A 23,217-nucleotide genomic window follows, 5' to 3' on the forward strand; every position below is an offset into this window, starting at 1 on the left:
GAAGAGGACCATAATCTATCAACAAGACAAGAAAAGTTCGCTGGCTCCCTGGCAGGAGACGAACCACCCCTCACACAGTGGCTGGGGCCCACATGAAACCATAGAGGAACTGGAGAGATGAGCAAGGGTGCTGCTCACACGGCAAGCCTGACAACCTGGGCCAGGGTGACGCAGACGGACACCGAGGACACTCAAAACCCACCAGAGCAGAAATCCGGAGCTGCTGAGAGCTCAATAGTAACATAGACTCAAAGCACACCCACCAAGGCTCAGGGAATTTTGCAGACGAAAGAGCGGAAAGATCGTAAGAGCCACAAGGCGGGAGAGAATCAGAGGTATTCTCCCCCCATCCACAATGACTGGCTGCTGCCCTCAAAACTCATAGCCCATAACCCCTTGATGAATACCAGCAATCCCACTAAGGAGGACCCTCAGTGGAGTGAGGGTAGGGAAGAGGGAAATGATGGTACCAACAAGTGATGTGTCCATACAAAGTTTCTACTTAATAAAGAGAGGCAGAGAAGTGATTCCAGCCAGACACAAAGGCTCATGCCTGTAATCCCAGTACTCAACAGGAGAAGCAGAAAGGTTGCCATGTGTTCAAGGTCAGCCTGGGCTACAGACTGTTTCAAGAAAATACAAAGTATAAAATGAAGTGCTTTCCTGGTTTTATGATCATGGGTAGCCTACATGAAAGCAAACCAACAACACGGCTAAGTGAAAAGCCATAAGGTGTAAAGTGTTATCAAAGCGGGCTGGAGAGATGGTTCAGACACTTTCTTGCAAAGCCTGAGGACTTGGGTTCGATTCCCCTGTGCCTCCATAAAGCCAGAGGCACAAAGAGGCGAATACGTCTGGAGTCTGTTTGCAGTGTGGCAAGAGGCCCTGGTGCACCTGCCTCACTCTATCTCTCTCGTTCTCTAGCCTCTCAAATAAATCTAAATAAATGAATAAATAAGTGTTATCAGAGATGTACTGCTTGTTATGAGAGCAGGTGACCCCTCAGAACAGGGTCCCTGGGAAGAGATGATGATGCAGAGACCTGAAGCACCAAAAAAAAAACAAAAACAAACAACAGAGTAAGGAACACTCCAGCAAGTGTATAGAGGTGGGCACAGTCCCGGAGGGCACACTGCGAAGCCTCAAGGCCAGTGGGCAAAGCAGCTAAGGTGGGGTAGGAAAAGGACCCAAACGGCCTGGAGTTTTGGGCTTGTGCTGTGAGTGACCACGGAAGGTTGTACAGCAAGAAATCGATGTGGTCCAATTTTATATGAACATGCATTGATATAGATGGAGCTGGGGAGGGGTAACGTTGCACCACCCACCAGAAATGAAGTCCAGCCATCTCTGGTGAGACGCCCCACCAATGTAGAACTCCCCCAAACAAGAAGCAGAACATGGGTGCCAGGAAGTTCTCCTTGCTGACAGAGCCCCCGGCCACATCAGATGTGTTTGCATTTGTCCTGGTAACAGGATGAGGAATGGGGGAAGGGGAAGCTGGGATGTAGGACTGGCACCTACTAAGGAGGAAATAGTGGGGACTCTACTTGGTACTAGGCAAGGGAATGGGGAGGGAAGGGAGTCTCGGCTTGGTAAATGCCTAGGAGACAAAGGGGACAACTGTAGAGATGGCTGAGAAAGAGGGAGGGGAGGAGCCAAGGTGGAGGGACACCTGGTCAGTCCAGGAGAAGATAGGTGGGGACACTTCCCCGAAGAATGAGTAACATGCAGCCTGAGTTCTGTGCCATGAGCAAGATCCTCTGGCAGGGGATGGATACACGTTAGGGAAGAGCGGCGAGTGGGAAAAGGGCATCCCAGAGCATGCTAACCCCAGCCCGAGTGCAAGGCTCTCCTACTGGGACTCTGGAAGTGGGCAAGGAGGCAAGAGAGAGCCATCCTGTCTCTCAGATGACCTGAGAGCTTGAGGGGCTCCCAGGACAAAGCACGGAAAAGCTAGGCAGAAGAAGACGTCAGATTTCTCATCCCAGCACATGGTGCAAGGACACTGCATTTGGGGGACCCCTGCCAAACTTCCTTCTGCACCCCAAAGCAAAGTCACAATGCTGGAAACACAGAATCATGGATGCCACCAGCCAGTGGAGGACGGGTAAAATGCTGAGGGGATGAGGGAGCCAGGCAGGATGTGAAGACATATTGGTGTAAAGAAAAGCATTGGCAACATGGAAGGATGGGGAGACACAGGCTCAAGCTAAGATGACGAGCGGAACGAGGTAGGTGTGTGTGTGTGTGTGTGCATGTGTGTGTGTGTGTGTGTGTGTGTGTGTGTGTGTGTGTGTGTAGAGAATAGGTGGGTGGAAAAGACTGACAGCAAGGGAGTAAGGATCAAGATCCCTGAACATGGGCTGGAGAGATGGCTTAGTGGTTAAGGTGCTTGCCTGCAAAGTCAAAGGACCCAGGTTTGATTCCCCAGAACCCATGGAAAGCCAAACTCACAAAGTGGCACATGGGTCTGGAGTTCCTCTGCAGTGGCTAGAGACCCTGGCGTGCCCATTTTCCCTCTCTCTATCTGCCTCTCTCTCTCTCTTTCCCTCAAATAAGTAAAAGTTTGTACAACTTAATTAAAAAAAAAATTTAATCCCTGAATGGGTTCAAAGGGACAGTGTTGGGGGCGGGAGGGGGGGACAGAAAGAAAGAAGCTAGAAGGAGTTGAGGGACCTCATGACCTAACAAAGCTAACTGTGAAGTTCCGGGAACCGAGACGTCGCGGTGAAGTTGCCGGGCAACCAGAGAGCGGCAGGGGCCATGGCACTCCTGACACCCCAGGGCGTGAAGGAAGTCTTCCAGTTTCAGGTGAAGACCTCGAACTCTTGGCTCCTGGTAGCTCCGGGGCGGCATGTGCCAGGAGAGGCTCACGGGTGCTCCCTCCTGGGGGGGACGTCTTCAGCATCCACACGTGTCCCCCGTTACCTCTGAGGGTGCAATGGGTGCTTGAAGCTAGAATTCTAAGGTTGGCTCTGGGTTTAGTTTGGGCCTATAAGGACAGTCCGTGCTGTGGCTAGAGCTCGGTTAGAGTGGGGGAGGAGGAGGTGGGTACTTCATGCCCTGGCTGCCCTCTGGAGGTGTGTGCCCATGTGGGGAGGAGGAGGGGGCTCCTGCAGATAGATACTGCAGACAAGGGCTGTTTGGGACAGAGAAAGGAACAGTGAGAGGGTACAGAGGACAGGGCTCTGGGGTCCATCTGTCACAACTACCACTGGTCCCCTGGTCTACCCAGACAGAGCCACCTTACCCTGGGGGAACAAGACTCCTGTATATAGTTGGTTTTCACATCTCCTCACACCTTCCCCTAGCCCCTTTTAAGTGGCACGTCTTCTCCAACTTGACTTGGTGATATATACGGATCTAGGACACCCAGCAAGGGAAAATGTTACTTGATCAGGTTTTTCCAGCCTGCCAAAGCCCCTGTATTTTTACCAAGCAAAGTATGGCCCACAAAAGCTCTTTTCCACAAGTTGCACACTTTGGTATGAGTGAATCAAGCCTTCAGGTGAGTTAGTTCAATGTCTCAGAAGAAAATGATGCTTTAGGGAGCAGAAAAGCGGAAACAGATAAAGAACCTGGGGCCCATTGGGGCTACACAATGTCTAGCATGAGAACTCTCAAAGATAGGAAGAATGTGGGCTGGAGAGATGGCTTAGTGGTTAAGCGCTTGCCTGTGAAGCCTAAGGACCCCGGTTTGAGGCTCGGTTCCCCAGGTCCCACGTTAGCCAGATGCACAAGGGGGCGCATGCGTCTGGAGTTCATTTGCAGTGGTTGGAGGCCCTGGTGCACCCATTCTCTCTCTCTGCCTCTTTCTATCTGTCACTCTCAAATAAATATAAATTTTTTAAAAAGATAGGAAAAATGTTAGAAAGGAGTGGGGAGATGGCTTAGTGGTTAAGCACTTGCCTGTGAAGCCTAAGGACCCTGGTTTGAGGCTTGATTCCCCAGGACCCACATTAGCCAGATGCACAAGGGGGTGCACGTGTCTGGAGTTCGTTTGGAGTGGCTGGAGGCCCTGGTGCACCCATTCTCTCTCTCTCTGCTTGCCTTTCTCTCTGTGTCTGTCACTCTAAAATAAATAAATAAAAATGAACAAATTTAAAAAGATGTTAGAAAAAAAAGTGTCCAGACCTTGGGAAACAAGCTGACTAGGATCCAAAACCTGATTGTTCTTGGGTGTCCTCACATTCCTGATTACTCTTGGCGCTCAGCTATGACACCCCAATAGTGTCTTGCCCTATAATGATATCGTCTCATTTCTCCACACCACAGAGACCCCAAGGGCGGGAGCATCTTCGGAGGCTCCTGAACTGGGAGGAGTTTGATGATCTGAGGGACGCCCGCCAGAGCATCTTGCTAGACACCCTCTATGACAGCGTCATCTTCGCCGTGGGAAAAGGTTTTCCCTGGGTGGAGGTAGTCGAGGTGGTCAAGTTCACGGAAGAACTGCTCAGAGAAACCAAAGGTAAGGGGCACCCAGGGCGAGGCTAAGAGCCCTTCCAAGTGGGAGCCAGGGACATCCTCCACCCACTTTCCAGCACAAAAGGTAACAGACTGCGTCTCCATCCACCCTGTCTTGCTCTTCATGGTCTACAAACCCTGCCCACCCCACATGCTGCGCCAAGGTGTTTTGGTTTTGCTTTGCCTCATCTTAATGCAAAGCAGGTATGCCATTCTCTGGCTTGCAGCCGTCACTCCCTGTTCCACAGATGTCATAGGAGGCATCCTTTCAGGTCCGAGCTCATGGCTGCAGGGCCAGGCACTAAGGCAGGTGCTGTGCGACCCGCATCTCTCCCGTACCCCTGCCCCGTGCATGGCAGTCCATGGGAAATGGCTACTGGGTCCTGGAACTGGAGTCACTCGTGTCTGCCTCTTGGGCTGGGAAGTGCGGATTTATTCATGAAACGAACCTTATCTGTAGAGCAGCCTCTCTGACTGCCACGATAGCACGTCTAAACTCAGCCACGAACTAGTCAGAGGGGCTGAGGTTTAGAGGAGAATTCCACACACATCCACATTGGTAACCAGATGGAAAGAACTACTATGCAGGAAGAAACAACAGATGCCTCCTTAACCAAGTGAGTCCCGCAGCAGTGAGGACCCCCAGCGTCCTTCTTGGACAGATCCTGCCCAGAAGGAACATACAGGAACGTGCTCAGCTCACCATCCTATAGAGTGGTGTCTCGTGGACTCCCCAGACTTTGGAGTTGAAGGCACAATGGTGTGGCTCAAGGATGATGCTTGCAGCCCCTGAGGACAGGAAGGGTGGCCCCGGTGGTATACTCATCAGCAGGACATCCACGACGTCTGGCAGAGGGACACGGGGAGAGCTTGAGCAAGCATGAGTGTTGCAGTCAGGTTCGCGTTGATCAAGAGCAGCTTGTGGTGGGGCGGGGGGTATTTTGGCTTACAGACTCAAGGGGAAGTTCCATGATGTCAGGGAAAATGATGGCATGAGCAGAGGGTGAACATCACCCCTTGACAACATCAGGTGGACGATAGCAACAGGAGAGTGTACCAAACACTGGCAAGGGGACACTGTCTATAATACCACAAGCCCGCCCCCCACAATATGCACTGCCTCCAGGAGGCGTTGATTCCCTAATCTCCATCAGCCGGGAACCTAAATTTATGGGGGACCTCTGAATCAAACCACCACACTCAGCCATGCCCTGAGGAAGAGCCCTTCTTCTACCACCCCACCCCACCCCGAACGCTGTTCCAGTCTCTGGGCGCCTTTCCTTTGCACTACACACTGACACTCTCTGTAGTCAGCTCGTTTCTGGCTACACCCTCAATGCTTGCAGGGTCCTGGTTCCAATCCTGGTTCTACTGTATGACCCGGGTGCTTCCCTCAACCTCTCTGTGAACCAGATGACTTGCTTGTAAACCAAGAACAAGAATGGCGCTCCCCTCGCCTGGCTAGCAGGTTCATATCTGTAAAACTCAGCTTCCTACACCATGGGCCAGGAACCCAATATGGGATCATGTACCTGAATGTGGGGGATTGTGAAAACTTTGGCAACTGTAAATGGTTCTAAATGTGTGATAAGCAAACATCACCTCAAACTACAATGTGAAATGAACCCAAGGTGCAGCCGTGGTTCTGAACACATGGCACGTGCCCTTGGCACTGTGTATCCCATCACAGCACTCAACACCAAGGAATGCTGCCTGAAGCACCTCAGCTCAGATTAGACACTATTGTGTGCTATGAATTGTAATGTTTTCACTGTTTGTTCCAAGTTTTCCGCTCTTGTAGAAACATATGGCTTAAATATGGAACAAAGACTTGATATTTTCTTACCATCACTCCTCAGCATGGGGGACCAACTGAGCAAGCCTTAGATCATATCGTGTTAGATTGTTCCAATTTTAAATTGCTTGGGATTGGAACAGAATTTCCAACAACTTCTGAAATGGCCCTAAGCATACTTCTGTCAGCTTGCTCTATGTATTTCTTTGACAGGGCATTCTCAGCACTGTAAAATCGAAATACTGATCAATCTGAAAAACAATGAAGCTCTGACACAATTAAGACTCCAGTATTGGTTCTGATGTAGAGATGAAATACACAGCCAGCTGAATTGTAAAATAATGATAATGTTGAAGACTTAAAATAGAATTTTTTTTAAAAAAATGAAAAGAAATTTTAAAACTATATTTTTTTAAATCCTCATGTGTGTATGGTGTGTTTGTTCACATGTGAGTGTGGCATTTGTGTTCTAAGGCGCGTGCATAGAGGTCAAAGGGCGTCTCTCCTTGCTTCCAACCTTGCTTGCACTGGGTTGCATTGCCTGGTCTTGAACTTCTGGGCTCAAGTCATCCTCTTCCTCCTTCAACCTCTCATGTAGCTGGGCCCACAGGAGTGCAGCCCTGCATTGGCCTCTAGTTTTTCTGTTGTATTTAGGGGTGCATAGAAGTCTGTCTTCTTTGACGGTCGGATCCCTAAGGAAGAACAGCTGGCCATGCACTGGCGAGCCTGTGCACCAGCATTTGGCCTTGAACCTAATGCTGAAGGTCATTGAGATCCTCATATTCTTCCCTGAGGAAGGTCGCGCTTTGGAGGCAAGCATGGTACCATGTGTGAAGGGGTAGAAAAAAATTAAATAATTTGGTAATACTCTGCCTACAACTAAAACTACACTGATCCTCTGAATTGGTTCATGCCCCATGGGAATCTTGAAATTGTGACTTAATGGGATTCAACTTTTAGATGGACTCTCACTCAGAGGGTAGCTCCGGAGCAGGCCGGGCCTTTGTGCTCCCCAGCCACAGCCGGGTCTCCCCGAAGCCTTGGCTGACTCATGCCTGTGTGTGTTTTCACAGCTACAGCCACTCTGGACCATGCCCTTCCCCACCACGCATGCACTTGCTTCCAGCCTTCCTTCCCACCCTGCAACTCTGTCACTTTTCAAGCCTCTGTCCATGAGCTGTCCTCCCCCCCCCACCCCCTGTCATGCTAAAATCCTCTCCAAGGCCCTCCAAGTCAAGGCCACGGAGAGAGACACGCACTCGCAGAGAGGTCCATGCCTGTACAGCCTCACCCCTTCATGGCCTCAGTGCCGGGAGCCAATGAAATGGACTGTGAACAGATGAACAAGCAGGATGCTCAGGGTGCACAGAGGTGGCCAGAGGCTCACCTTGTCCAAGTGAGTCCTCGTTTGGCCACACACTCGGTGTTAGTGGCAGCATCTTCGAGGGAGGCGTCAGACCCGTAGGCAGGTGTGGGTTCAAATGCCACCTCTCCCTTTATTCCTGCCTACCTTGATGATGCTGGTTGTCTTGGACTCCGGGTACCAAATGACATAATGGTTCCGACTCAGAAAGAGTTGTCAAGATTCAGTGAGACAGGACACATAAAACACACACGTGTTAGGTAGCACATGTCCACCACCCTGGAGATGAGAGGGACTGAACCACAGATTCTAACCATGCACGATTGGAGCCACATGCAGCCATAACTTGACTTTTGCCTTGATCTGCAATTGGGTTCAGGTCCCCTGGCCAGCACAAGGGAGACTCAGACAACTTCTAGGTTCCCACTAATCCAGCTGCCCCATTCTATGACCTGCCTCGGACATGCACTGCGGGCTCCCAGACAGTCTCCCTTCCAGCACCCTGCCCTGGCTCCTCCTGGACATGCCTCACCTTTCACGGGTATGGGTGCAAACAGCTGGGCCGTGGGCCAACTCCAGCAGGGTTTCTGTTCCGGCTGACATCCGCGCTGGCTGGCACTCTTGTTGGCAGGTGGCTTCCGCGGGGTGCTTTGTTGTGGCTAACCTGGGCTAAGGATGGCTGCACTCTGTTTGCACACCAGATAAGGACGTTGGCAGGCGGTGTTTAAGGAGGGGTCATGTTTGCACAACCGTGATTCAGAGCTCTGCCAGCATAGCTGCCAGCTCAGCTTATCTCCTTGCCCAATCGAGCCAGTACAGGGAGGGAAAAGGGGGCGGCCCTTAATTCAAATGCATAATCTGGTCTGTCCTGGCGAAGGGCTCCCAGGACCTTCTGGCCTCAACTCCAGGCCAGAAGACAGATCTTTGCTTGGCACCTTCTCAGCCAGCCTCCGGGAAGCTCTGGGTAACTCGTACCTGACTGTCCCCTCCCTCCCCTGATCTCTGGGCTAAGGGTGAGATCACTAGCTCAGGGGCTGAGGAACAAAATCCTTCCAGTGTGGGACATCCTGGTGTGACGGAACCACAGGAGGGGGTAGACTGTATGCTTTACTTAAGCCCTGGGAAACTTGGGAGCAAAGAAGGGACACAAATCTGAGGGTTTCAGGAGGCAGTGTTTAGAGAGAGAGGTAAAAAGAGCAGAGAGGGGTACAGCCCATGACCACTGCTCACCTGAGGGACGCCCCCACCCCCTCACCCCCGGCCAACCACCACCATTCTGCTGTTTCGGCTCTTGTCACCATCTCCTCTTGTCCCTTGGTTCATCCAGACATGTGACGTAGCAAGCCGCCCGCCCCTCCATACTGTTTCCTGGCCACCAAATCCTGGGGCTAGGAAGAAGGCAGAGCAGAGGACCTGTGAGCAGAAGCTAAGCAAAGTGTGTCATGGCCCTGGCATCTGCAGTTCCACCCACGGCCACTCCTGATTTCTCCAGGAAATGTCGCCAGGCCACCACAGGGTGGGAAGGCAGCCACCTGCCTGCCCCCAGCAGCACAGGCCTGGAGGAGGTAATGACTCAACAGGTTGCCCTGCCCAGTTCTTTCTCCCAGGGTGCTCTCGGCCAAGCTTGGCATGTGGACCCTCAGTCCCTTACAGTTTAGTCACTCTGGGGAGCCTCCCGCACTCTGGGCTGGCAAGCAGGTGCCACCTCCCGTAGTCTGGGGTGGACTGAACAGGTGAATCTCTGATGAGGCTGAGTGGCCATTGGCTGAGAGTTTGAGAAATCATTTTTTGGGGGGTGGGGGACAAAACTCTCATTTCAGAGATGGCCCCTGGGCGCATGAGCGGCCTTCCTCATCCTCACGAAACGCTGTAGACTGAGAGTCGGCTGTGTTAACTGTCTCCGACTCTTCTGGAAGATGGAAGTCTGACACCAGGTGTCCAGGGCGAGCTCCACCTGAAGCCACTCTCCTTGGCTTCTGGCTGCTGTCTCCTCCCTGTTGTCCTCACAGTCTCCCGCTGTGTCCTTCCATTTCTTCTCGGCTAGTATAAGGACTCATTCATGTTGGATGACCTCATTTAATCCTGACTGTCTCTTTAAAGACCTGATCTCTAAATGCAAAACGTTCTGAGGTTCTAGAGGCTAGAGCTTCAATGTATAAATCTGGGGTGGAGGGGCCAGGCATGGTGTGGCGTAAACCTGTGTTGTCAGCACCCAGATGATTGAGATAGGAAGGTTGCAAGTTCAAAGCCATCCTGGGATACATAACAAGATCTTATCTTAAAAGGAAAAAAAAAGCAGTGCTAGGGATGTAGCTCAGTTGGTAGGGTGCTTGCCTAACATTCATAGAGCCCTGGGTTTGACCCCCAGTACTACATAAGACTGCTGGTAAGGGTGTCGGTAAGTTTAGGAGGTGGAGGCAGGAGGCTCAGAAAGTTAAGGTCTTCCTTGCCTCTGAGGACAGCCTGAGAGACCTGAGACCCTATCTCAATAAGTTCATAAATTCAGATAAATTAATACGAAAGGTAAAATACAGGGGTAGGGGACAATTCAGCCTTATTTATGCAGAGTGAAGTCACAGCTCTCCAAACAAGACGGTCAGTACATCAGCCGGAAGTCAAAACTGCCACAAAAACCTTCCCTTCTCTTTCTTGGCCAGGACAGCCATCCTGCCAAGGGTGGATCCACAGTCTTCCCTATGGCCTGATGGCGTAAGGCAGCATTTCTCTCTCCCTCTCTCTTTTTATTTCTTTTTATATTTTTGGAGTTTGAGTTGGGGGATGGGGTTGAGTCAGGATCTCACTCAAGCCCAGGCTGACCTGGAAGTTACTCCGTAACCCATGTTGGCCTCAAATTCACAGTGATCCTCCTACCTCAGCCTCCTTAGGTGCCGGGATTAAAGGCGTGTGCCACCACACCCGGCTGAAGGCAGCATTTTAAAAGTGAGGCACTGAGGCCCAGAGAGGTGAAGTCACTTTCCCAAGGGTGCACCTAGGGTCAATGATGTTGATTCGAACCCAAGTCAGTCTGCCTGACTCAAAATACACACCTCACCTGAAACCTGGCATCTTGCTCAGAGGGCACACCAAGGCTGAGATGCAGGCCCAAGAGGCCCCGGACACGATGGGCTGGAAGTGCTAGGAGAGCAGGAGGAAAGAGTACCTGGGAGCTTTGCCTCTAACTGGGTCACCCAGAGTCACAGCATGAGCCCGGGGACTGATCCTGGCCTCCAACAAGGAGGCCACAGTGGAGTGAGTGTCCCCGACCCAGAGGGTCGACCGGATGTCATCTGATGTGTCCTGTCCTGGACGTGCCACCTGTGTGGGAGCGATAAGGCGGTTCCCTGCAGGTCAGTCCTCTGGCACTTGCTTGTGACCCCCTGGTCATCTCATACTTCTGTCCTGCCTTAGCCAGCTGGGTCCCTGGAATGAGCCGATTCTGCAGCTGAGCATATAGAGTCATGTCCCCCTAACACGGTGGGATTGCTGTTTCTATCTCGTGAAGGACAATGTGAATGCCAGGCGTGGTGGCGCACGCCTTTAATCCCAGCACTCAGGAGGCAGAGGTAGGAGGATCACCGTGAGTTCGAGGCCACCCTGAGACTACATAGAAAATCCCAGGTCAGCCTGAAAACAAACAAACAAAAAAAGTAGAAACAGGGTCCTGAGTCGAAGCTCTCCTCCTCAAGCTCGAGTCTGCTGCAGAACATGGCCCAAGGTGCCCTCAGTGCGCCATGGTGTCTCAGGGGGGACTGTTGACTTCATGGAAATCTCCACAGCTTTGTAAAGTGGACTCAAGAAGTCACCTGATCCTGCCACCCAACACCACACCGTCTCAATCCTCTCCCCAGCTCTGCGACACAGACATCAGGCCTCTCATGAACGTCTTGTCATTCCTCGGGAGCAGTGGATGAATGGCTCGTGTTTTTTTTGGTGTTTTTTTTTTTTTTCTAGAATGTTGAACCAAAATCTGTTTCTTTGAGACTTAAGTCTTTTGGGCCTCACCTGCCCCACGTACCACCTATCCCAGCGATTCATGCCTCTCTGCTGCTACTGTGGCCAAGGAAGAAAGAGAGTTCCCCTGGGGGATATCACTTCGTACCCATGTCCCATCTTGCACATGAACCAGCAGGTGACCATTGAGGAAGGACTATAATAGAGGCCGCTCTGTTCCCAGGATGTGGGGCTTTAAGGTGGTGCCCTGCCTCTGGACATTCCAGATTAGCACACAGGCCTTGGGGGCGCGGGGGGGGGGGGGAGCTGCTGGTACAGACTTGAGGAAGAGGAGGAGGAAGCTGACAATGACAGAGATGGTACTGATGGAGCTCTTACTGCATACTAGGCACTATGGGAAACACCAGGTGCCCAGCTTTCCTCAGACTCGAAAAGGCAGGGTGGTTACTGCCTCCATTTTCCATACAAAAGTACCAATGCTCTCAGAGTAGTCACTTATGCCAGTGAAGATGCACCACGGCAGGGTAAGTCTCATGCAAAGGAGCCAAGCTCTGAGATGGCCCCAGTGTCAATGACATCCCTTGGCTCGGTGCTTGCCTCCCTGGGTTGTCAATCCTCAATGCTGCTGTCCTGGGACAGCCAGGAAGGGTCAGCTGTCACAGGCCATCCTGAGGTCATAAGGAGAGATGAAGATGCTGCTGCTCCCACGCCCAGAGGATGTGGAAGTGGACTGCCAGCTCTCATGTCCCTGGAGCTTGGCCACCTCAGAGGGAGATGGGGAAGCCAGCACCCTAGAAACCCGGACACAGGCAAGAGCCATGGAAGTGGTGGCAAGGAAAGTGGGGAAATCTTGGGGCTTTCACCTCTAAGTCATGCCTGTCCCCATCACTCCCTCCTCTGGTGGCTGTGTCTACCCATACATGAAATCACAAAGAAGCCCCAGGATCCCTGGACAATAAGAAGTAGAAACTATAGGCTAGGGAGTTGGCTCAGCAGTTAAAGGCACTTGCTTGCAAAGCTTACATCCCTGGTTCAACTCCCCAGTATCCAGATAAAGCCAGGCACACAAAGTAGTGCATGTGTCTGGAGTGTGTTTGCAGCAGCAAGAGGCCCTGGCGTATCCATATATGCTCACTCTCTCAAAGACTTTTTTTTTTTATTTTGTTTTGTTTTTGTTTTTGTTTTTCAAGGTAGGGTCTTACTCTGGTCCAGGCTGACCTGGAATTAACTGTGTAGTCTCAGGGTGGCCTCGAACTCACAGTGATCCTCCTACCTCTGCCTCGTGAGTGCTGGGATTAAAAGCCCATCTCTAAATACATATTTTTAAAAGTAGAAATAGGAGCTGCCGAGCGTGGTGGCGCATGCCTTTAATCTCAGCACTGAGGAGGCAGAGGTAGAAGGATCACTGTGAGTTCAAGGCCACCCTGAGACTAAACAGAGAATTCCAGGTCAGCCTGAGCTAAAGTGAGACCCTAGCTCGAAACACCAAAAAAAAGTAGAAAAAGGGGCCTGGAGAGATGGCTTAGTGGTTAAGGTGCTTGCCTGCCAAGCCTAAGGATCCATATTCTACTCTCCAGATCCCACTTAAGCCTGACTCACAAAGGTGAGGCAAGTACAAGGTCGCACATGCCCACTAGGTGGCACAAGCATCTGGAGTTAGATTGCAGGGACTGAGTCCCTAGCGCACCAATTCTCTCTGTGTCTCTCTCTCCCTCCCTCTAAAAACATAAAATATTTTTTAAAACATAAATAAAATAAAAACTTTTTAAAGTAGAAATAAGTCCCTTTTCCAGATTAGAAAACAGGAGAGACTTCGTTGCCAGATCAGGACCTCTGGGCTGGAGTAAGCCCAATCCTTTTTCTGGGTTGAATTTCACCATCTGCAAAACAAACAAACAAATAACTGGACTCTCGGTATATCCAAAAATGTGTTTTTTGATCCAGAGAGGTGATCTGCCCCAAGTAGATGTGAAAACAGGTGATTTGGCTCAGCTGTTTTGATAATTAGATGAACTTATTAGCATACTGTCTTGAGCTCATTAGCATATTGAGCCTGTTTACTTTCCTTGGATCTAGTATATTTTTATAGGTCTCTGGCCTAGAGCATGCATTTTTAAAAACTATATTTAATTAATATATTTATTTGGCAGAAAAAGAGGGGGGGAGAGAGAAAGGGCACACTAGGGCCTCCAGCCACTGGAAATGAACTCCAGATGTATGCACCCCCTTGTGCATCTGGCTAACGTGGGCCCTGGAGAATCGAACTTGGGTCCTTAGGCTTCACAGGCATATGCCTTAACTGCTAAGCCACCTATGCAGCCCAGAACATGCATTTTTGATGTAATATTTATCACATGACATCCTTTGAAGAATTGTGACTGAGAGGGCTGGGAACCATTCCCACATCCATCACTAAGAGTCTAAAAGGAGTGCCCAAAGCCCTCTGGAGCTGCGCAGCTGGATGAGAAAGTCAACACAGCCACTCACCAATTGCACGCCCTGAACAAACCTCTCAACTTTGTCCAGTGGATAGGAGTGGATGCCCCAAACTTGTCTCCCTCCCTGATTGGGAGGAGCCAGGGAGCCCAAATGGAATGTGAGAAGACATTGTGGCATTCTCCAGCCCAGAAGACCATGCCACCTCCTGTGGTCACCACATTGATTCCTGGTGGCAGAGCACCTTCCCAAGAGCAGAAAGGGCCCAGGGCAGTGCTGGGGAAGGCAAGGTGGAGCTGGATGGAGGTCACAGGCCTGGGCTTCCCTCTGTCTCTCCATTCCCTGATCAGCCTCCAGTGGTCAGGCACTGAGAAAGATGGCCAGGCTGTATCCTTGCCTGATACTTGGGCCTTAGAGCTAAAATGGGGCTCATGTCCACCCTGGTCCCCTGTGTGCTGTGGTAGAGGTTTCTGTGCTTCCTGTTGCTGTCCTTCTGTGAGGTGTCTGCAGTTGCCATCTGAAGAGCCCCCCCCCCCCACGCTTCCCTCCTCATTCCTCTCCTCCTCCACTCCGTTCTTCCTTGCAGGTGCTGGCCTCCAGGGGTTTGGGGACCATCTTCAGGAAGTTCCCAGCAGCCAATGCAAATGAAGGCCACTCCCTATTATTAAAGAGCAATATGCAGGCCCAGCCCTGCCCACTTCTGCCAGAGGCTTCTCCTGCAACTTAATCCCTCTGCTCTGAGTCACTCGGGCCCGAGAAGCACCATCCCGGGCCAAGACTGTACCTCAGGAGCCAGAGTTGATCAGGCTGTGTTGAGCCCAGAACTGGCCAAAGCAGTGTCTTGTGGGTAGAAATTCAAGTTCATTCAGCCAGGGCTTCTCTTCCTGTTGACCCAGGACTCACATCGGATTTTATTATCTCTGAAGGAGGCTGCATGATAAGAACCTGACCTGGAACACTTGGCTATGTCTTCTGGAATATTCGTCATGTACCTGTACCTCATAGACTCCTTGACTCAAGTTTGAGCTCTATGTGTGGCTGCTGGGGCTGCAGGAAGGACAGGGTTGGCCTTGGGGGAAGAGGCAGACAGAACAGAACTCCACCCCATCACTGCCAGGCCAGGCTGGAGGAAGAGCAAGGCACCTTCTGGCAAGTTCAAGGGCGAGGAGCCCAGAAAAGGTCTGATGAGTCATCTTTTGAAGTCTACAAGCAGTCATTGGCTCCACACAGCCTTCAGTCCTGCTTTGATGGTCAGAAACAATGACGCGGTGCCCCACCCCAGGATCCCGTTATTGGTGGGCCGTCTTTCCTCTCCTGGGCCACCTTCACTCTGAAACTCACCCAGCCCCCTGCTTCTTGCCTCACCGTCTCTGAGAGCTCCTCCACAATTCCTTACTGAGAGGACTTTACAAGAGTCTATGGCACACTCAATCCTGGAAAAGCTGCCTGCAACACTCCGGTGTGATTCCGTGAGCTTGTGGCACTCTGGAAGCCCATCCTTGGCTCCCATGGGGAGGTGCAGCTCTTCTGTGTGACCTGCAGAACCTTCCTGAGCTCATCTGTCCAAACTGAAAGCCTCAAGCCTGCCCATCCCCAGCCTGGTCTCCCAACACCCCCTTTAGCCTCCCAACACTCACTGAAGACCCTGGTCCATCAGCACACACACTCTGTTCACCTCTGCTTCTTCTCCTGCCTATGAGAACTCTTCCCACCATCCTGTGAAACTCTTCCTTATCCTTAGCTGCAGGAACCTCCATCTGCCCAGAGACCTCCAAGAGCCAGAACCCACCCATCTTCCATGCTTCCTTTCAGCCCTTTGGTACCTCTGAACCTTTCTTGCATTGGACCTGGCACTCAGCTCAGCATGGGCTCTTCACAGGGTCCTCAAGTCTCGGTTTGGTAATTCTGTGGGGAAGACAAACATCTGAAAAGCTGAGGCTGGGGCTGGAGAGATGGCTTAGCAGTTGAAATGTTTGCCTGCAAAGCCTAAGGACCCAGGTGTGATTCCCCAGGACCCATGTAAGCCAGATGCACAAGATGGTACATGGTTTCTGGAGTTTGTTTGCCATGGCTAAAGGTCCTGGAGTACCAATTCTCAGTCTGCCTCTCTCTCTCATAAATAAATAAATAAATTTTTAAAAAGCTGAGACTGGGGCTGGAGAGATGGCTTAGCGGTTAAGCGCTTGCCTGTGAAGCCTAAGGACCCCGGTTCGAGGCTCGGTTCCCCAGGTCCCACGTTAGCCAGATGCACAAGGGGGCGCACGCGTCTGGAGTTCGTTTGCAGAGGCTGGAAGCCCTGGTGCGCCCATTCTCTCTCTCTCCCTCTATCTGTCTTTCTCTCTGTGTCTGTCACTCTCAAATAAATAAATAATTAAAAAAAAAAAAGCTGAGACTGCCTGCCACATGTCACTTTGAACCACCCATCTCCCAAAGCAAAAAAGAATCAATGAACATGCTCACCAAATCCAAGCAGCCCAAAGCTCACATCAAGGCAGGAGGAGATCCTGCAGCAGGCGGAGACCAGGGACCTCAGAGCAGGAATGACGTGATCACTGGACAGACTGGAGGTTCTGTCTCCCTTCTGGGCACCCTTTGTGCTGTTTATTAGTTCCTGTGTCAGAGGCTGAGACCTTGTGGCCCTGACTCCAGTTCCAAAGAACCAATTCCTAAAGCAGCTCTCATCTTCTGAAATGGATGCGATAGGGCTATGGGTGGAGGGAGCTGTCTGTGTTCTTAGAAAGCTCCAGGTGATTCTAGAATGCAGGACTGATAACCCAGCCTGGGTTTCCACTGGGCTGGTCCTTCCCTATCACTAGCTGGGACATGGGTGTGTCACCTGAGAAAACCCAGAGAGACAAAATTCAGTGCTGAGAATCAGGACTGTTGGATAGAGCTGGGCTTTTGTTATGGCTCAGATATTTTTGCCCCATTGAGAGTGTGTACTGGAAGAATGTGAGAGAAAGGCAGGAAATGGGAAGACAGAGGCCAGAGAGCTCGGATGATGTGATGGCTTGATCTGGTCTGTTCCCCACAGGACTGTGTTTGGAGCACTCAGTTCTAGCTTGTGACCTTAAGAGGTGTGGCCTGGCCAGCTGAAGCAAGTCACTAGGGACTCACCTGGCCATTCAATGCAGACTGGTGCCCACATGGGAGACCAGCAGGCCCCTTGGAGCACGCATGCCCGCCTTGCCGCGATCCCTGTGTCTGCTCTGCTGCCCTTACAGTAGAGCCCGGGAGTACTCTGCCGCCCAGCTCTGAGTGAGAACAGAGCAGCGAGATACCACTCACTGTCCCAAGGGTGGCACCTGCCAAGAGCCCCTCTGGCTGGTGAGCCGGACCAGCACCTGCTCTCTTCCTGTCCTCCCTCAGCCTTTTCTTCCCGCATGGCCTGCTCCTCCTTTTCCTATTGTTCACAATTGTCCCTGGCCCCCAGCTCATCCTGCCTCTTGTTATGTTGCAAACTGTTTTCAGATGTCCTTGTACCACTAGCCCTGAAGACAAAATCCTAGCTTCCATCCTGCCTGCTACCCATCTCCTGTCCAGTGGTCACTGCCGGGGTTGGGGCAGCTCTGGGCCTCTTTGCTGAGCACGCCCCGTCTGCTGTGGGCTGTCCTTTGTGGGCAGGCATGTGTGTTCCTTATCATGGCACTGCCAACACCCAGCACAGTGCCTTACTGTAAGGGACAAACTCTGACAGGTCGCGGGTTCAGCAACGTTTGATGAATGAACTGGAAGAGCAGGAGGAAGGAGAATATGCAGACAGAAAGTAGAAGAGAGGGAGGGAGGGAGGGAGGGAGGGAGGGAGGGAGGGAGGGAGGGAGGGAGGGAAAGAAGGAAGGGCCAGGAAAGACTTTCGTCTCAATAGTTGCCGCAGCACCTCTATCCATTTGTGGGTTCCTGCCTCCCAGCAGGCTCTGGGAGAAATACATAGACCCATTAGCCCACAGGGTACCCCCAACACGTGTGTGGGAAGTGAATATATCCTCAACTTTATGGTTAAGTGAACAAAGGCCCATGTGTCCTGGCTAGGAAGGGACTGAGCATCCCAGTCCTCCAAGCGAGGGCCGTCCTCTGTGACAAGAGCACGGCTCATTCATTCTGAAAGAAGAGGCCAGATCATCCACCTAGCAGCTTCCGGCCTGGCCCAGGCTCTGAGCCTGCCAACCCCTCCCTCTCTCGCTTGAGGAGTCCAGGTATTATGGTTGGAATGTCCCTCGAAGGCTCACATTTTGAATATTTATGTCCCAGTGGAAAGCTGTGGAACTTTTAGGAGGTGGGGCCCAGCTGGCTGAAGTAGGTCAGTAAGGATGGCCTTGGAAGGTCACATCTGGTGATTGTTCGGCCCTGTGCTCTCTGCCTCCTGGTCCCCTGCAACATGAGCAGCCTCCACCTCACACATCTACTGTCGCAGACAGAGCCACGCTGCCCGGCCATTCTCTGCTATCATAGACCAAAATCCTTCTAAAAGTGTAAGCCGAACAAACCTTAATTTGTTTCTGTCAGGTATTTTATTTTATTATTTATTTATTTATTTTATATTTTGGTTTTACAAGGTAGGGTTTCACTATAGCTCAGGCTGACCTGGAATTCGCTGCGTAGTCTCAGGGTGGCCTCAAACTCATGGCAGTCTTCCTACCTCTGCCTCCCGAGTGCTGGGATTAATGGTGTGTGCCTCTGTCAGGTATTTTAGTCACACAAGGTAATCTCCTTAGCTCAGCTAAGGAGGCTCACAGCCAAGTGGAGGCCCATACCCTTATGGTTTGTTAAGGCAATGCTGTCACTGGTGCTGGTCCTCAGGGAGAGACGTGAGACAGTCAATATTCCCACGCAGGGCAAAGCAACCTCTTGAGGAGGCGACAATGACCATGAAACTGGCCACCCTTCTTGTATTTGTCAAGAGGCAGTCAGCTACTGCTGGACACTCTCAGAGCTAGGGGTTGTGTCATGGAAGAGATGAGGAAGGGGTAGGCCAAGGAGCCCTCCCCACTTCAGGAAGAAACCAGATCCAGCACTTCACCTCCAAGGTCACTAACAGGACCTTGACTATGTGCACATATGACAGGGTGGTCACTTGGCCAGCCTTCCACCCTGCAGAGGGGAAGTTGTGTCAGGAGGCAAGAGAAACGTAGTCAAGATCACAGTGTATCCAGTGACTGCATCCGTGTGAGCATAGGGCTGAGTTCTTTCGCCATATCTTGACTTCTCCTTCTGCCCAATGTGTCATCAAGATGGCACACCATTCGGCCATGACCCTTCATGAACCACTTCCTGCTAAATCCTGGTCATGGGCTTGGGGCCTGCACTTCCAACCACTTCACCAAGGACCTGAAGGGGTCATGCCCAAGAGGGGACGAAAGAAGACAAGTTTCCCTCAGAAGATCTTCGTCCTTGGCACTACCCTCAGAGCTAAGCCTTAGTGTAGGATCAGTGATATTTGACCAACTCTATATGACAGGTCCCCAGAATCACAGTTACTGGGAGACTTCTCCATTTACCTTATGTTCCATTCTCAACAGAATCCATTTGTTATACCTTCAGCCCTTTCCCAAGGAGTGAAGTGTAAAGTGGCATAAAACAAGCTGAGGGCTGGAGAGATGGCTTAGTGGTTAAGGCACTTGCCTGTGAAGCCTAAGGACTCAGGTTCGATTCCCCAGAACCCACATAAGCCAGATGCACATTGTGGTGCAGTTCATTTGCAGTAGCTAGAGGCCCTGATGTTTCTCTCTCTCTCTCTCTCTCTCTCTCTCTCTCTCTCTCTCTCTCTCTCTCTTTTGCTCTCTCTATCTCCATTAAAAAAAAAAAACAAGGGCTGGAGGGATGGCTTAGCAGCTAGGGCATTTGCCTGCAAAGCCAAAGGACCCAGGTTCAATTCCCCAGGACCCACGTTAGCGCAAGGGGGCACACATGTCTGGAATTCTTTTGCAATGTCTAGAGGCCCTGGCGTGCCCATATTCTCTCTCTCTCTCTCTCTTTCTCCCTCTCTCCCTCCCTCCCTCTCTCTCTCTGTCAAATAAATAAATAAAAATTTGAAAAACAAGCTGAAACAAATCTTCAGGAGTTAGACGATGGAAGAGTGAGATAATACATAGGGAATATTAACATAGAGAAAATAGAATAAAACAAAACTTACTGTGTAAGGTTATTCTGAGTTTCCTGGGGTTGAGATGCAGAGGAAATATGATACGCCCATAGCTTTCAGAAAGTAGCTCATGAATGATGACAGACAACCAAAGCAGGACCCGAACCCTGAGGTCAGTCGGCCTCGCAACCTTCTCCTGATCAGTTTTGCCTGATTCTCGCTCTGTGTCCCACCGCTTGACCCCCGCAGGCTGCTCCATCACCGAGGCCGTGACAATCCTGGGGAACAAGCTTCGAGACTACCAGAAGCAGTTCAACGTCACCCACCTGCTGGCCCTCTGTGACTACTTCCACAACACCTTCATTCGCCACTACAAACTCTTCCAGTATGTCCTGAGCCAGGACCGAGAGGTGAACCTGACGGTCACCCACGTGGAGGTGTGCACACCGCCCCAGCCCCTGCCGCTGGCTGAGGGCACAGACAGGGACGTATGGAGGCATGAGCAGCAGGTGGCTGAGCTGAGCGCCGAGGAAGCGCAGAAGCGCACGAACTTGCTGCTGCTGAGGGAGGCTCTGTGCCTGGAGCAGGAGCACATGCTGCAAAAGGCCCTCAGAGGTGATGAGGTGGCCTTGACATCACAGCCCCGCCAGACCCTGAGGAGGGAGGTGAGGATCCCCCACCAGAGCTCAGGCCCCCTTCCCACTGAGGCACGCCGGCCTCGCCGGCCTCATTCGCTATTGGTGCTCGCGGGGGTGAGGGAGGAGACGGAAGGCCACGTGGGCATCCAGCGTCTCTCTCAGGCTTTGCGTGCACATCATTGTGCCAAAACCCTACAAATAGAAACCCGTGCCCCTGTTTTAGTGAGGGCACAATGGAGTCACAGAACTCAATTGGCCAAAACCATCAGACTTCCAGGGGATAGAGTTCACAAGTGGCCCGAGGCCCGGATGACCCTAAAGTCATTGATGGTGACACAGTCTACTGGCAGAGAGGTGACTGGGTAGGTTGCCCTTCACCCGACCGGCTGTCCTGCATCAGCAGAGTCTGAAAGGGCTTTTGGCCACACGTGGGCATTGGCATCATCTTTGACACCTTATCTCTCTCTGCACATAGAGGCAAGCAAGTGTCTCAGGGGTAGAAGAGGCGGACAGTGGATGTGGCCTGTGTGATCTGTAGGTTTTCTTTGTCACTCGGTTGGTTTTGGTTTTGGTATTGCCAACTAAAGAAAAAAAGTATTCCTTTAAAGTCCAAAACTGTGTTTTTGTAACTTCAAAAATAATTAACAGGGGCTGGAGAGATGGCTTAGTGGTTAAGCGCTTGCCTGTGAAGCCTAAGGACCCCGGTTCGAGGCTTGATTCCCCAGGACCCACGTTAGCCAGATGCACAAGGGGGTGCATGGAGTTCGTTTGCAGTGGCTGAAAGCCCAGGCACGCCCATCCTCTCTCTCTCTCTCTCTCTCTCTCTCTCTCTCTCTCTCTCTCTCTGCTTCTCTCTCTCTCTGTCTGTTGCTCTCAAATAAATAAATAAAAATTAAAAAAAAATTAACAGAATGGTTAAGTCTCCCAACACGGCTCACGGGATGCCATGGGATCTTAGCCCATTAAGATATCTAGTGGGAGCAGCCAGGTGTGGTGGCCCCCCATCTGTGATCCCAGCTCTTGGAGAAAGCGGTAAGATAGAGAGCTCAGGGTCATCCTTGGCTACTTAGTGAGTTCAAAGCCAGGAGGTGCTATATGAGACCCTGCTTCCAAAATCAAACAAAAAGCCACCATCTAAAGGGAGTCCAGAAACCTCTGCCATAGCCTGTCTCTAGGTCCTTCAGGGACCTTGTTGTGGAATACACAGGCCAGGCTGAGGAAAATGATTTGGCATGGCCCACACCCACAGTGCCCTGCTCACCCCTCCTAGCTCCTTTCCAGCCTCCATGGAGTTCCCTGGTGAGGCTTGGGGCCCCTGAGGGCAAGCCTGAGGGGGACAGTCAACACTTACCTCCTTAGCACAAACACAACAAGGTTCAGAGGTCCAGGCAAAGAACATTACGTTTACATTGAAAGAAACGCAAGGGGCAAATGTTAAATTCACTGGATTTCAGAGAAATGTATCACAAGCAACAGATACCCAAAGTATTTCCTTTCAGATATGCACGAATAACTTCCCCTCTACGGGCTGCTCCCAGGCAGGGAACTTTGAAAGTGGTTACCTGGTCCATGTCTCTAGGATACTATGGGGTCAGGAAATGTGAGGGATTGACAGATGCAGATATAATGGCGGATAGGACCTGGCTTCCCATTCTTCTCGTGGCCAGCTGATTTGAGGACACCTCCACTCTTTGAAGCATCTTCCTGTCCCCCTTCAATGGAGTCACTAAGCCCAAGACGTGATAACGGGAGGGAGGTGGGGGGACCTTGCAGTGACCACAAGAAATAAAGTCATGCAGAGCACAGGATAGGGTCTGTGGTTGCAGAATCATGTGAGAACAGACAAAGCCCTCACGGCGCTTGTTGTCCCTGGTCTGAAGGGGAAAGGGAATGAAGTGATGAGCTGTAATAGGGGAGAAGGAGGGAGATTGGGGTTGTGTCTATAGGTAAGGACTCCCACTATGGCCATCCCCCCAGCTGGCAGGAGGAAAGAGGGTCTCCTCACCTTTGTGTGTTCCCACAGGCACTAGAACATTTGGTCAGTGAAGCCATCCGTATCCAGATCTCGTGTCTCCAGGAACTGCTGCAGTATGAGATCCAGGTGGCCTTTGACATCCTGGACCTGAGGCTGCAGAAGAAGACCCTGAACCTCAACGCTCCTCTGCCCCTGCTGCCCTCCCTCACCGGCCAACTGGCCCTAGAGGACTCTCCTAAGGCCACGAAAGCCAACAAAGGAAAGAAATCCAAAGCTAAGAAGTAGAAGGTCTGGCCCCTCCACCCAAGGACCAGTGCAGGAAGCATCACGGGCACGCTCCACATAGATAGGGGCGCCTGACGATTAAAAGAAACAAAGCCACATGCCCGCTCTGTGTCTGTCGTGGAAACGCATCCACGCAACGGGAGAAAGAGGCAACCCGGCTGGCTGGGTCAGATATTGCTCTTGGTGGGATCACAGAAAAGCCGTGAGCAGAAGGGGCCCTGGAGTTCCCCT

General features: G+C 51.5%; 1 protein-coding gene across 1 annotated transcript; it reads left to right on the forward strand.

Annotated features, from left to right (window-relative positions):
- The first annotated feature begins 2,763 nt into the window (after positions 1 to 2,763).
- C12H8orf74 (chromosome 12 C8orf74 homolog) lies at positions 2,764 to 22,986 on the forward strand. The gene is made up of 4 exons (XM_004671392.2): positions 2,764 to 2,811; positions 4,276 to 4,468; positions 20,338 to 20,753; positions 22,750 to 22,986. Exons 1-4 carry the CDS (start codon positions 2,764 to 2,766, stop codon positions 22,984 to 22,986), a joined length of 894 nt encoding a protein of 297 aa, XP_004671449.2.
- The last annotated feature ends 231 nt before the right edge of the window (positions 22,987 to 23,217 follow it).

This window comes from Jaculus jaculus, chromosome 12, assembly GCF_020740685.1.
Source record: "Jaculus jaculus isolate mJacJac1 chromosome 12, mJacJac1.mat.Y.cur, whole genome shotgun sequence".
NCBI classification, from domain to species: domain Eukaryota; kingdom Metazoa; phylum Chordata; class Mammalia; order Rodentia; family Dipodidae; genus Jaculus; species Jaculus jaculus.